This window comes from Aquarana catesbeiana, linkage group LG03 (genome assembly GCF_042186555.1).
Source record: "Aquarana catesbeiana isolate 2022-GZ linkage group LG03, ASM4218655v1, whole genome shotgun sequence".
In the NCBI taxonomy this organism is placed as follows: domain Eukaryota; kingdom Metazoa; phylum Chordata; class Amphibia; order Anura; family Ranidae; genus Aquarana; species Aquarana catesbeiana.
The window spans coordinates 192146285-192160384 of record NC_133326.1 but is presented as its reverse complement, the minus strand read 5'-3'; the positions used below and the strand labels follow the sequence as shown (position 1 = coordinate 192160384).

The 14100-nt window shown below is 44.7% G+C and overlaps 1 protein-coding gene across 1 annotated transcript in view; it reads left to right on the top strand.

Annotated features, from left to right (window-relative positions):
• The window catches only part of LOC141131885 (chloride anion exchanger-like), a 134040-nt gene that overhangs the window by 65279 nt on the left and 54661 nt on the right, over positions 1-14100 (top strand). Inside the window, exons 7-8 of the mRNA XM_073619675.1 lie at positions 10283-10435; positions 11257-11339. Coding sequence (XP_073475776.1) covers positions 10283-10435; positions 11257-11339 — 236 coding nt within the window. The remainder of the gene's footprint in view (positions 1-10282; positions 10436-11256; positions 11340-14100) is intronic.

Below are 14100 nucleotides of genomic sequence, written 5' to 3'. Positions count from 1 at the left end.
AGAGGCTCTAATAGGCTTCAAAATAGGGTGGGCTCGGGGCGCAGAGAGTGCGCCCTGATCCCACCCAATTGTGTGACCATAGCGAATTAATTTTCACTATTTTCACACTAACCTTCCTCCCTACCAATCGGAAGGCAGGACATCAGACCTTTTTCCTGATTGGCCAAAGCGCCAGGCTACCCTATTGGATGCCTGGCTCTTAGGAAAAGCAGTGAGGAGACTCAAGCTGAAGCTGCTGCTCTGAGAGGATCTCCAGCTGACAGTGCTGCGGTAAGTCCCCTCGGCTCTGTTAGAGCCGCGTGGGGTGCCGGAGCCGCGATCCGCACAGGGGGTGTTGCAGCCACAATATGCATATGGGGGGGTGGGGGGATGCTGCCGCAAACCCAGCGAGTGGGGGGGTCGGTGGGCACAAGTGACTGCATTTGAAGGGCAAGTGGCTGCATTTGATGGGCACAATGGCTGCGTTTGATGGGCACAAGTGGCTGCATTTGATGGGCACAAGTGGCTGTATTTGATGGGCAAGTGGCTGCATTTGATGGGCATAAATGGTTGCATTTGATGGGCATAATTGGCTGCATTTGATGGGCACAGGTGACTGCATTTGATGGGCACATGTGGCTGCATATGATGGGCACAGTCAGGCATTTGATGGGCACAAGTGGATGCATTTGATGGGCACAATGGCTGAGTTTGATGGGCACAGGTGGCTGCAAATGATGGGCACAAGTGGCTGCATTTGATGGGCACAATGGATGCGATTGACGGCACAATGGCTGCGTTTGATGGGCACAAGTGGCTTCATTTGATGGGCACAAGTGGCTGCCTTTGATGGGCACAATGGCTGCATTTGATGAGCACAGTGAGGCTGCAATTGATGTAGGGGTTTCAGTATTTTTTAGTTTGTTTGCGCCCCCCAAAAAATTTTGAGCACCAGCCGCCACTGGTACACAGTCAATCTTCGTAAGATCGCAGAGAGCTAAGGCCCCTGTGGCTCCCTCAGATACCCAGAAGCCCTTTTAACACCAGGCCCACCCAGGAGGCAGTTGGAGCCAGGCTGCCCAAAGGGCCCAGTTCTGGCAAGACCAATGCCAAAATCAGCAGATTCAGTCCACAGTGGTGCAAGGTCATTATTGGCTATTCAAACGACCACCTCCAGAACGACCTCAAGAGGCTGAATCAATTTATCCAGATAGAGAGACTCAAGATGGAGTCTCTCCATACCATAATCTAGGTTATATAACCAGGAGACTGGAGGATTACAGTGGATTAGCAGGATGTCTACCAGCAGATCCTTCAGTCATACCAGCAGTTCCTCAGATTTGCGTTGGGGGACAGGCATTACTAGAGCCAGCTGGAGCCTGCACAGAATATGGTCTACCTAGGGGCCCAATTCAGTACTCAGGTGGCCACAGTTTCTTTGCCACTTCAGGAACTACCCAAAATCAGGAAAAGGTTCCAACAGGCTTTGGCTGCACCAGTGATATCAGCATCCCAGTGCATGAGTCTTCTCGGAACAATGGCTTCATGTATCCCGATGATCCCCTGGGCTCACTGGAAACTTAGAGTTTTCCAACAAGGCTTCCTAATGCAGTGGAAGAGAGTTCATCTAGCCCAGCCAATCAGGACCACCAGCCAGATGTGCCAGATTCTCTGGTGGTAGACGAAACAAGAAACGCTAAACAGCATCGTCCATTGAGGCTGCAGCCATGGATCATTGTTAAAACAGATGCCAGCTAGGGATGAGCCAAACACCCCCCTGTTCGGTTCGCACCAGAACTTGCGAACAGGCAAAAAATTTGTTTGAACATGCGAACACCGTTAAAGTCTATGGGACACAAACATGAATAATCAAAAGTGCTAATTTTAAAGGCTTATATGCAAGTTATTGTCATAAAAAGTGTTTGGGGACCTGGGTCCTGCCCCAGAGGACAAGGATCAATGCAAAAAAAAGTTTTAAAAACGTCTGTTTTTTTCGGGAGCAGTGATTTTAATAATGCTTAAAGTGAAACAATAAAAGTGTAATTTCCCTTTAAATTTTGTACCTGGGGAGTGTCTATAGTATGCCTGTAAAGGGGCGCATGTTTCCCGTGTTTAGAACAGTCTGACAGCAAAATGAAATTTCAAAGGAAAAAAAGTCATTTAAAACTACTCGTGGCTATTAATGAATTGCCGGTCCGACAATAAACATAAAAGTTCATTGATAAAAACGGCATGGGAATTCCCCACAGGGGAACCCCGAACCAAAATTAAAAAAAAAAAATGACGTGGGGGGTCCCCCTAAATTCCATACCAGGCCCTTCAGGTCTGGTATGGATATTAAGGGGAACCCCGGCCAAAATAAAAAAAAAATGGCGTGGGGTCCCCCTCAAAATCCATACCAGACCCTTCAGGTCTGGTATGGATTTTAAGGGGAACCCCGCACCAAAATTTTTTAAAAAATGGCGTGGGGTCCCCCCAAAAATCCATACCCATCCATCCATACTTATCCGAGCACGCAGCCTGGCAGGCCGCAGGAAAAGAGGGGGGGACGTGAGAGCGCCCCCCCTCCTGAACCGTACCAGGCCACATGCCTCAACACCTTGTCCCCATGTTGATGAGGACAAGGGCCTCATCCCCACAACCACCGGCCACGGGGAATGCCACAGGGAAGTCCCGTCAAGTCCCCGTGCGTCAGAGGGGGGCGGGGTAACCGGGTGGCCCCGCCCCCCATTATTTAAGAACCGTCAGAAGAGGAGAAGCGTCACACAGCGGGAGCCTCCCTCCATGCCATCATGGGTTGTGGAGCAGCCCGAAAAGAAGATGAAGAGAAGAAGATAAAGAGAAGAAGATGAAGAGAAGAGCGGGAGCATGCCCTCAATTCTGAGTGTAGTGAGGGGAGCAAGCTTGTCCAGGGTGGAGGACAAAGATTTATTGTAGATTGACGTGGCTTGGTTGGGGCAGGACAGGGGAGAGATTTTGTCATAGAGGTGGTCAGTAGCAGAATAGAGGAGAGAGGAGTTGAAGTTGCGAAAGTTTCTACGGGTGATGGTTAGGTGATTGGAGGGAAAGGTGGTGGAAGACAGGGGGAGAGAGAAACTAATAAGGTGATGGTCGGAGAGAGGAAAAGGATTGTTTGAGAAGTTGCATAGAGTGCATAGGTAGGAGCATACAAGGTCAAGCGTGTTGCCATCAGAGTGAGTAGAAGCCTGTACTCATTGCTTCAGGTCAAATGAAGAATGTTAGACTTATGCCCCGTACACACGGTCGGATTTTCCGACAGAAAATGTGTGATAGGACCTTGTTGTCGGAAATTCCGACCATGTGTAGGCTCCATCACACATTTTCCATCGGATTTTCCGACATACAAAGTTTGAGAGCAGGATATAAAATTTTTCGACAACAAAATCCGTTGTCGGAAATTCCGATCGTGTGTACACAAATCTGACGGACAAAGTGCCACGCATGCTCAGAATAAATACAGAGATGAAAGCTATTGGCCACTGCCCCGTTTATAGTCCCGACGTACGTGTTTTACGTCACCGCGTTTAGAACGATCAGATTTTCCGACAACTTTGTGTGACCGTGTGTATGCAAGACAAGTTTGAGCCAACATCCGTCGGAAAAAATCCTAGGATTTTGTTGTCGGAATGTCCAAACAAAGTCCGACCGTGTGTACGGGGCATAAGAAGTTTAGAAGTAGCAGGAGTGTTTGTATTAGCAGGGATATTGAAATCCCCGAGAAGGATTGTGGGAATATCCAAAGAGAGAAAGTAGGGTAGCCAGGCAGAAAACTCATCAAGGAAAGTTGATAATGGTCCAGGGGGCCGGTAGATCACAGCAATTCTTAGGGAAGTAGGAGAGAATAGACGTATACAGTGGGCTTCGAATGATGAGAGGGAGAAAGATGGAGGAGGGTGAATAACCTGGAAGGTGCTCTGGGGGGATAGGAGGAATCCCACTCCACCTCCCTTGCGTCCATTAGGCCTAGGGGAGTGAGTCCAGTGAAGGCCACCCTGGGAGAGGGAAGCAGGAGAAGGGGTGTCATATTCGTGGAGCCAGGTTTCGGTGAGAGCAAGTAGATTAAAGGAATTAGTGACAAAGAGGTCATGAACAGCAGTGAGTTTGTTGCAGACAGAGCGGGCATTCCAGAGGGCGCAGGAGAGAGGGAGGCTGGTGTTGGGAAGAAGAGGAATGGAGACTAAATTGTGTAGATTGCGACTACTGCCAGAGGGTGTAGGGTGATGGTGATGGGTGTGTTGGGCACAGTTAAATAAGGGGGGCCCAGGGTTTGGGGAAATATCTCCAGCGATTAGGAGAAGCAGAAGAGTGAGGGAGGTAGTATGAGAATGTGGTTTGTATGAGGGGACATGCTTCAGTATCCTGGGGGGGTTTGTTAGCAAGTGGGCTTAGAGTTAGAAAGAGGTGATGAGTGCAGTAATAGGGGGAGGGGAGAAGTGAGGGTGATATGTACAGATTGTGGGGTGGAGCAGAGGGATGAAGAAAAGAGAGCTTGAGGAGAGAGGCAGCAATTGTGAAAAGGAGGAGAGGTAAAGAGAGCATGTTTTAGAGAGGAAGATGATAAAATTTGGAAATGGGGTCACCTGTAGTCTGTTATATATAGTTTGCTTTGTGCAAATCGCTGAAGTGCAAGAGCAGAAGTGCCACTTATTTAAAGAACCCACTTCTTTGGAAGAACCCCCTGTATGTGCTCCCCCGTAAAGAAGGCCTTGTTTTTATACTGTGTGTTGGGTGTGGGTTGAATCTGGCAATTAATCAATTAGGAGTGGATATTAGGAACACAGCAAGCAGGGCATAACTTTCACACCACAATCAAACTGCAAGGGGACTAAAAGACCAAAATTGTAAAGATAAGGAAACCCATAATTTAGGTAAAGCTTAATGGCTAAATAAACATTGAACTAATGTGAGCAGGGCTACAGATGGAGTTGAAACAGTGGTGACAAACAGATTTACCAAATATGCATTTGTGCAGTCAGTCAGTATATTCAGTTTGAAGGTATGTGGAGGTATAAACGCAGGTTTACCAAATATGCATTTGTGCAGTCAGTCAATATATATTAATTTTGAAGGTATGTGGAGGTATAAACGCAGGTTTACCAAATATGCATTTGTGCAGTCAGTCAATATATTCAGTTTGAAGGTATGTGGAGGTATAAACGCAGGTTTACCAAATATGCATTTGTGCAGTCAGTCAATATATTCAGTTTGAAGGTATGTGGAGGTATAAACGCAGGTTTACCTGTGAAGAGAGAAGAAGATGTTCAGATTTATGGGGCAAGAGCAGAAGTGCCACTTATTTAAAGAACCCACTTCTTTGGAAGAACCCCCTGTATGTGCAGCCCCCCCCCTCATGCCTAGTTGTCAATATTCTGGAACTTCGAGCAGTATTCATGGCATTGGCTACCTTGCTGCCTCACACACAGGGTCGCCCAGTCCTGCTCTCTCTGGACAACACAGCAGCAGTGTCCTATATACAGCAACAAGGCAGGACACACAGCCAATCCCTCTTGAGAGTGGTGGAACCGACCATGATATTGACACAACAATATCTTCCAGGCTGTCAGAACTTGAAAGCGGATCGCCTAGCCAGACAATTCAAGGATCCCAACGAATGGTCCCTTTACCCCAAAGTGTTCACAAAATCCACAAGTGGGGGTGTCTGCAACTGGATCTTTTTGCCTCATCAACCAACTGCAAGCTGAGCCAGTTCCTCTCACGCCACCCTCATCCAATAGCGGAGGGGATGGACGCCTTGACCCATCTTTGGGTTGCGCAACTGGCCTATGCCTTCCCTCCAATTTCTTTCATTCTGAAATTCCTGAGGAGATTGTTGACAGAGAATTTGACAGTCATCACCTTACTGGCCTCGCAGACCATGGTTCTCTTTGGCAATGGATTTCAGCTCGTGACCACCGACCACTCTGCCGGTGACTCCTCATCTCCGGTCGCAAGGAGATATCCTACATTCCCAACTATCACAACTGCCCTTAGCGGTCTGGAGATTGAAAGGCAGGGGTTACAAGAGTTAGGATGTTCTTCAGAGGTTATTAGAACTTTACAGAGTTCCAGAAAGGGGTCAACCAATGCCATCTACTCCAGAATATGGAATAGGTTCACAAACTTTTCAGCTGGATGTCCGTTTGAGCCTAGTGACCCAAATGTATCTCAAATCCTGTCTTTCCTGCAATCCGGATTGGATTGGGGCTCAGCCTAAGTTCGCTTAAGGTGCAAGTTTCAGCCATATCTGCTTTTACCCAAAAGAAAGGGGCAGCAAACCTGCTGGTGGAGCACTTCATGAGAGTGATACTTAGACTACGCCCTACCAAGAGAAATAGGTTCCCTCAATGGGACCTGGCAGTAGTCCTCAATTTTCTAGCAAACCCTCCTTGTGCTCTGACAGAAGACTGTTCATTATGGGATATCACCTTAAAGGGGTTGTAAACCCTCGTGTTTTTTTCATCTTAATGCATCCTATGCATTGAGGTGAAAAAACTTCTTGCAGTGACCGGCCCCCAGACCCACCATTTTACTTACCTGAGCCCCGTAATTCCCTCAGCGGAGACGCGCTCTCCCTCTCTGAATAGGGTCCCGGCTCCTGATTAGATAGATTGATAGCACCACAGCCATTGGCTCCCGCTGCTGTCAATCAAATCCAATGACGCAGGCACTGGGGGCGGGGGCCGAGTCCGGCATTTGTGACTATGGACGCAAATGCTGGACTCGGGAGCGCGCCCGCATGGTTACCCCCTGGGAGAGTGCTTCTCCTAGGGAGTTATCTGATGCGAGGAGGAGCCGCGAGAGCTGCCGAGGGACCCCAGAAGAGGAGGATCAGGGCCACTCTGTGCAAAACGAGCTGCACAGTGGAGGTAGGTATGACATGTTTGTTATTTAAAAAAAATAAAACACAAAGCCTTACAATCACTTTAAAAACAGCTTTCCTAATAGCCATAACTTCAGGGGGAAGGGTGTCGGAACTCCAAGAATTGGGGGCAGCCTTATTCCATGTTCTTCCCAGACAGGGTTATGCAGAGACCATTGGATCACTTTACCTCAAAAGTGGTATCAATATTTCATGTCTCCAGTGAATGGGTGCTTCCAGCCCCCCCAGCGGATTCAGGTGCTGATCTGCACGAGATGGAGATTCCAAAAGTCCTCAAAGCCTGTTTCTAGGCGACTTCTACATTCAGACGTTCTGACAGACTTTTCAACATACCTACCGAACAATTTAAAGGGAAAGAGATCTCAGCCTGGCTAGTAAAAAATATTCATCCGGCATATAGAGCAGCCAGGAAGGATCCTCCGGAGGTGGTTAGAGCTCACTCAACCAGGGCAATGTTTTCCTCTTGGGCGGCACGGGCAGGAGTGTCTCTGGAGACAGTCTGCAAAGCGGCTAGCTGGTCATCACATCATACGTTCTTAGCTCAGCTCTTACTACAGAAGAGTTTGGGAGGAAAACTATCCAAGCGTCTATGTCTATTGTTAAATAAAGACTAAGTTTGCAGAATTTACCCCCTTCCTGACCAAGCCTTTTTTTTTTTGCGATACGGCACTGCATCGCTTTAACTGACAATTGCGCGGTCGTGCAATGTTGTACCCTAACAAAATTGATGTCCTTTTTTTCCCACAAATAGAGCTTTCTTTTGGTGGTATTTGATCACCTCTGCAGTTTTTATTTTTTGCACTATAAAAAAAACAATATTTTTTACTTTTTGCTATAATAAATATCCCAAAGATATATAAAAAAACTAATTTCTTCCTCAATTTAGGCTGATATGTATTCTTCTACATATTTTTGGTAAAAAAAATATCGCAATAAGCGTATATTGATTGGTCTGCGCAAAAGTTATCGCGTCTACAAAATAGGGGATAGATTTATGGCATTTTTATTATTATTTTTTTTTATTAGTAATGGCGGCGATCTGCGATTTTTATCATGACTGCGACATTGTGGCAGACAGATCGGACACTTTTGACACTATTTTGGGACCATTAACATTTATACAGCGATCAGTGCTATAAAAATGCACTGATTACTGTGTAAATGTCACTGGCAGGGAAGGGGTTAAACACTAGGGGGCGATCAAGGGGTCAAGTGTGTTTCCTGGGCGTGTTCTAACTGTAGGGGGGATGAGCTCACTAGAACATGACAGAGATCACTGCTCCCGATCACTGGGAGCAGTAGATCCCTGTCATGTTGCTAGGCAGAACAGGGAAATGCCTTGTTTTCATAAGCATCTCCCCATTCTGCCTCTCCGTGTCACGATCGCGGGCCACCGGCGGACATCCAGTCCGCGGGACCCGCGGGCATGCTCCGGCGGCGGGCGCACACACACCCGCTAGCCGCTGATGACTCGGGTAGGTTGTTTTGCTCACTAATGCCACTTTGCCAACGTATATATCGGCGTGAGCTGGTCTGCAAGTGGTTAAACCCTCCCTCTCAAAAGTGCATTATTTATCATATGTAAGCTGCCATGTTGGCATCAGGAAAATGGAAAATTGTATCAAATACTTACCATAATTTTCCTTTCCTGACACCAATACATGGCAGCATACGAACCCTCCCTTAGATCTTTGTGCTTTATATGGAGAATGGAGGAGGTAGCTCTTAGTCAGACTTTTATAGAGCTAAATAAGTCCTGTGAGTGGATATAGGGGCGGAGCTATATCATATGTATGCTGCCATGTATTGGCATCAGGAAAGGAAAATTACGGTAAGTATTTGATACAGTTCCATTTTGACACCTTCTCAGTAGCAGAAAAGTTTGTGGACACAGCAGTTTTCAACAGGGCTACATACCTGGACAGTGCAGGTAATTCATTAAAATGGCAGCTTCCACACACAGTTTTCTATTACTCTGCCACACTAACCCACGCTAATGGGTGTGTTAATTAGTGAACTGCTGAATGTGCAGGTGCTATCCTCTTAGTTGACAGACTGCCATTCGATGTTTAAACGTAGATACTTATGTGGCCACAAAGCATTGCATTCCCTATCATGTGTACTAAGATGCTAATAGTGTCATAGGTCCATAAAAACAACAATAATCACCTGTAAACATAGGATCAATAGTTCTTCTTATGTAAGTGCAATAAATGTCCATTTTTAAATCCCAATGGTCTGGTCAATAGATAAAATCTGCATTAAACCGGGCATAAACTAGTAGATTTAAAAAAGATGTGCATGAAAATTCTCAGTACATGATGACTTGACGAATGTAGTTTGAAAATTTTGATTGCGTTTTTTATTGAGTCTGTAGGAGCCTAGCATTGCACTGGTCTGCAGGCTCCTAAAAAAAATAAATAATAAAGAATAAAAAATAAATATTTTTTTTACCTGCAAAAGGGTATTTATTTTTACAAAAGTGAACTTCTTTAACCACTTGCCGACCAGCCGTAGCTACGAATCGCCGTAGCTGTACATCGGCCTTTTAAACAGCTCTATCAGGCATGTGCGCCTGCGCGGCATGGTGGGGGGACATGATGCGCATGGCCGGCGGCCGCGATGTCCGCCGGCCACACGTGATCGCGGGCACGAGAGCCAGAACAGGGATGTTTGTTTGTAAACACACACATCCCCATTTTGTCGGGAGAGGAGAGACAGATCGTCTGTTCCTACTAAGTAGGAACAGACGATCTGTCTCCTCCTCTAGTAAGTCACATTCCCATACAGTTAGAAACACACATGAGGAAACACATTTAACCCCTTGATTGCCCCCTAGTGTTATATACAAATACAAAATGAGAAATATGTTTTACTAAAAGTACAGATCCAAGATAGTTGAAAGCAATTTTCTAACAATCAAGGAGCTATTTAAATCCAGTTGCACTTTTAACAACCAACAAAAACACCTCATTGGCTCATTGGGTTCAATACAAAAGGCATTATTTTGCTAAAATATCTAGATTTTTCTCATATATTTTGGGAAAATTAAAACATATCCTTACTCCTAATGTTATTATTTTAATTGTGTTGAACTGGTGCCTATAGAATTTAGAGCACTTCCTGGTCACTTACTGTATAACAAGGAATGTTACCTGCTGGAAGGGAAGGTAATTAATAATGATGTTCAATATTTTTAATCTAAAAAGATGGGGAAAACAGGTTTAATGATATGAAAACCAATTAATTGGTAGCGTAGATCAGATTCACACCCCTTTATGTTTTTATAATGCCAAAGGCTCTCTATATTACTATTGTACCTTTATATATTATTTGACTTTCCTACATCTAGTCTGTGTTCTTTTTTAGATCATTAACTATTTTATCTGTTGGACTTTTTAGGCATTGGAGAGTATCTTTTCTCAAATCACAAAAACCAATATTGTTGATCTTGTCATAGCAATCATAATAATGGTTTGTGTTTATATTGTGAAAGAACTTAATGCCCGTTACAAGTCAAAATTACCTGTGCCAATCCCTATAGAGATCATTATGGTAAGTCCAATTTATCAGTATCAGATATGAAATAAATATCTCATAAAGAAGCAGTGCAGATAATAGAAAGTTAAAGTCTGGTAAACTCTAACAATCAAGTTACTTTCTCCCCTTGAATCTAATAAGTATACTATTCAAAGGATTTTGTTATAGATAATCAACAGTGAAAAAAAACAAATACCTATTGATTAATGCCATCCTGTGCACTCTACAGTATTATCTCTAGCGGTCTTATCAGCCCTGTCCAGTTCACCTCTGTGAGCTACAGAAAACGTCACCTTATATTATGGAGATGAGGGAGAGGCGGGTTCTGTGGTTCAAATAAGGAGATAGCAGTCTAGGGTGACAAAATAGTTCCTCCATACCGTAGATACAGTACAGTAAGTGGGTGTTGTCATCCTTGGACAGGAAGTACATTTTTTGGCAGAATCACCAAGATAAAACAAAGGGAAACAAGTCTGAAAAAAGAAGACTAATGCAGCAACCACAACTACGAACTGGTAGACTGCAATATGTAACATTTTCTTGAGTTTAAATTTGCTATATTTGGGTGTATATTACACAGCCAGGAAAAGTTTCCTTGTGGTAATTCCCTTTGAGTTAAAACTTTTACTGAAAAAAAAAAAAAACATAATTATTACACAATTACAACACATTTACAAACCCTTTGGCTACACAGTTATGTACAGCAAAAATGATATGCATGGAAATATAAATTTCAGTTTTCTGTATTTGGTTTTCTAAATATAATTCAAATATTTACTTTTCAAAACATTTTTATTTTTGAATTAATTTTATTCTAATGTTTCTTATCCTTGTAGACAATTATTGCTGCTGGCGTGTCCTATGCATTTGATTTTGAAGTCAAGTACAACGTTAATATTGTAGGAACCATACAAAAAGGGTAAGAGTCTTATTATTTTTTTAAAACATTTAAAATATAAAATGTTTACATTTAAAAAAAAGTGTCCCCATTGTAATTCCCCAGAGGTCTGTCAAACAGATAAACATAGTTGCCCCCAACACACTCCTTCAGCAGTTGTATGTAACAGGCACATCCATGCTTATCCCCGCACATAGCCAAAACTCAGAGGAAGAGCAGAAGTTTGTGGCTGTGAAAAGGATGTTTAGTCTGGCTTTCTCAGAGAGATTCCAGCAACCCTGGAAAAATATGTTGATTTGTTCTAACTTTAATGTAATAACATTAAAATTTCTTGTGTCACATATGATTGCAGTGTGGGCTTTGTATGATTCTGCTTACACGCAGACCAGTGAAGTTCCTCCACCCCAAACTCGCTCATCCATGTCTTTATGGACCTTGTTGGTGCGCAGTCATGTTGGAACAGGAAGGGACCATCCCCAAACTGTTCCCACAAAAGTTGGGAGCATGAAATTGTCCAAAATGTCTTGGTATGCTGACGCCCTAAGAGTTCTCTTCACTGGAACTAAGGGGCCAAGCCCAACCCCTGAAAAACAACCCCACATCATAATCCCGCCTCCATCAAATGCTTTGGACCAGTAGACAAAGCAAGTTCCATAAAGACATGGATGAGCAAGTTTGTGGTGGAGGAACTTGACTGGCCTGCACAAAGTCCTGACCTCAAACCGATAGAACACATTTGGGATGAATTCAGGCGGAGACTGCAAGCCAGGGCTTCTTGTCCACATCAGTGCCTAAACCTCACAAATGCGCTTCGGAAAGAATGGTCAAACATTTCCATAGACACACTCCTAAACCTTGTGGACAGCCTTCCCAGAAGAGTTGCAGCTGTTATAGCTGCAAAGAGTGGGCCAACCCAATATTGAACCCTACAGACTAAGACTGGGATGCCATTAAAGTTCATGTAAAGGAAGGCATCCCAATACTTTTGATAATATAGTGTATATATAAAGAGTATGGTGGCCTGAATTTATGGGAGGAGTCCGGGGGGGTATTTAAGCAGCCCACTCATCTGTGGTCTTTGTCGGTTCCTGTGCGCGATACGTTACGTCAGTAGGCCGACTGTTCCAACTCATTCGGCGTTCGTGAGTTGCGTGTCCGAACTTCCAGAGGCTTTCAGTTCTCTGTTCGTGGTTTTTCGTAGGTCGTATTCTTATATAATTTCTTCATTTCACGTATCGTTGTTTAGGTACCCCGTATCATCGATGCCCCGCAACGGAACTTACAAGTCATTTATTAAAGTCTCTGTGCGCAGTCTTAATTAGCCTCGTGCAAACCACAAACTCGTGGCTCAGTTTGTCAAGCACAAACCCCCAGCCGTTTCATTCATACATTCTTTCTCTTCGTTGTCACACGCTACGAAGTCGGACCTTTTTTCACTTAAACACTGTCTATCACTTTAGTTATTTCAGTTTGCATACCCCCCAGGCCATTCCGAGCCCAGTTGCATCAGCAACTCACCGATCCGTGTCCGCTTATTTGCAGTCATTCCATCTAATTCCATGCTCTGGTTCGCTGTCAGTTGCAATCGCGGCACAAAAATTTGTGTCTTTGTCATGGCAAATGGTTTCAATCGCTACATTTAGCATACCCTTCACATCGATTCGAATCCAGTCGCATCTGCGACGCACCGATTCATGTCGGCTCATGTTAGTCATTCTTATCTCATTTCATTCCATGCTCCACAGTCCGGTTCGTTGTCAGTCGCAAATTGTGGTACACCGATTCGTGCCTCTGTCATGGCAAATCATTTCATTCTTTCCATTTCGCATACCCTTCACTCCGATTTGAATCCAGTCGCATCTGCGATGCACTGATTCATGTCGGTTCGTCCTAGTCATTCCGTCTCATGCAATTCCATGCTCCACGGTGCGGTTCGTTGTCAGTCGCAAATTGCGGCACACAGATTCGTGCCTCTGTCATGGCAAATCATTTCATTCTTTACATTTCGCATACGCTTCATCCTGATTCAAATCCAGTCGCATCTGCGAGACACAGATTCATGTCGGCTCGTCCTAGTCATTCTGTCTCATGCAATTCCATGCTCCACAGTCTGGTTCGTTGTAAGTCGCAAATTGCGGCACACCGATTCGTGCTTCTGTCATGGCAAATAAATGATTTTGTTACATTTTGCATACCCTTCACTCTGATTCGAATCCAGTCGCATCTGCGACGTACTGATTCATGTCGGCTCGTTCTAGTCATTCCATCTCATGCAATTCCATGCTCCACGGTCCAGTTCGGTGTCAGTCGCAAATTGCGGCACACAGATTCGTGCCTCTGTCATGGCAAATCATTTCATTCTTTACATTTCGCATACCCTTCACTCCGATTCAAATCCAGTCGCATCTGCTAGACACAGATTCATGTTGGCTCGTCCTAGTCATTCTGTCTCATGCAATTCCATGCTCCACAGTCTGGTTCGTTGTAAGTCGCAAATTGCGGCACACAGATTCGTGCCTCTGTCATGGCAAATAAATGATTTTGTTACATTTCGCATACCCTTCACTCCGATTCAAATCCAGTCGCATCTGCGAGACACAGATTCATGTCGGCTCGTCCTAGTCATTCTGTCTCATGCAATTCCATGCTCCACAGTCTGGTTCGTTGTAAGTCGCAAATTGCGGCACACCGATTCGTGCCTCTGTCATGGCAAATCATTTCATTTGTTATATTTCGCATACCCTTCACTCCGATTCAAATCCAGTCGCATCTGCGAGACACA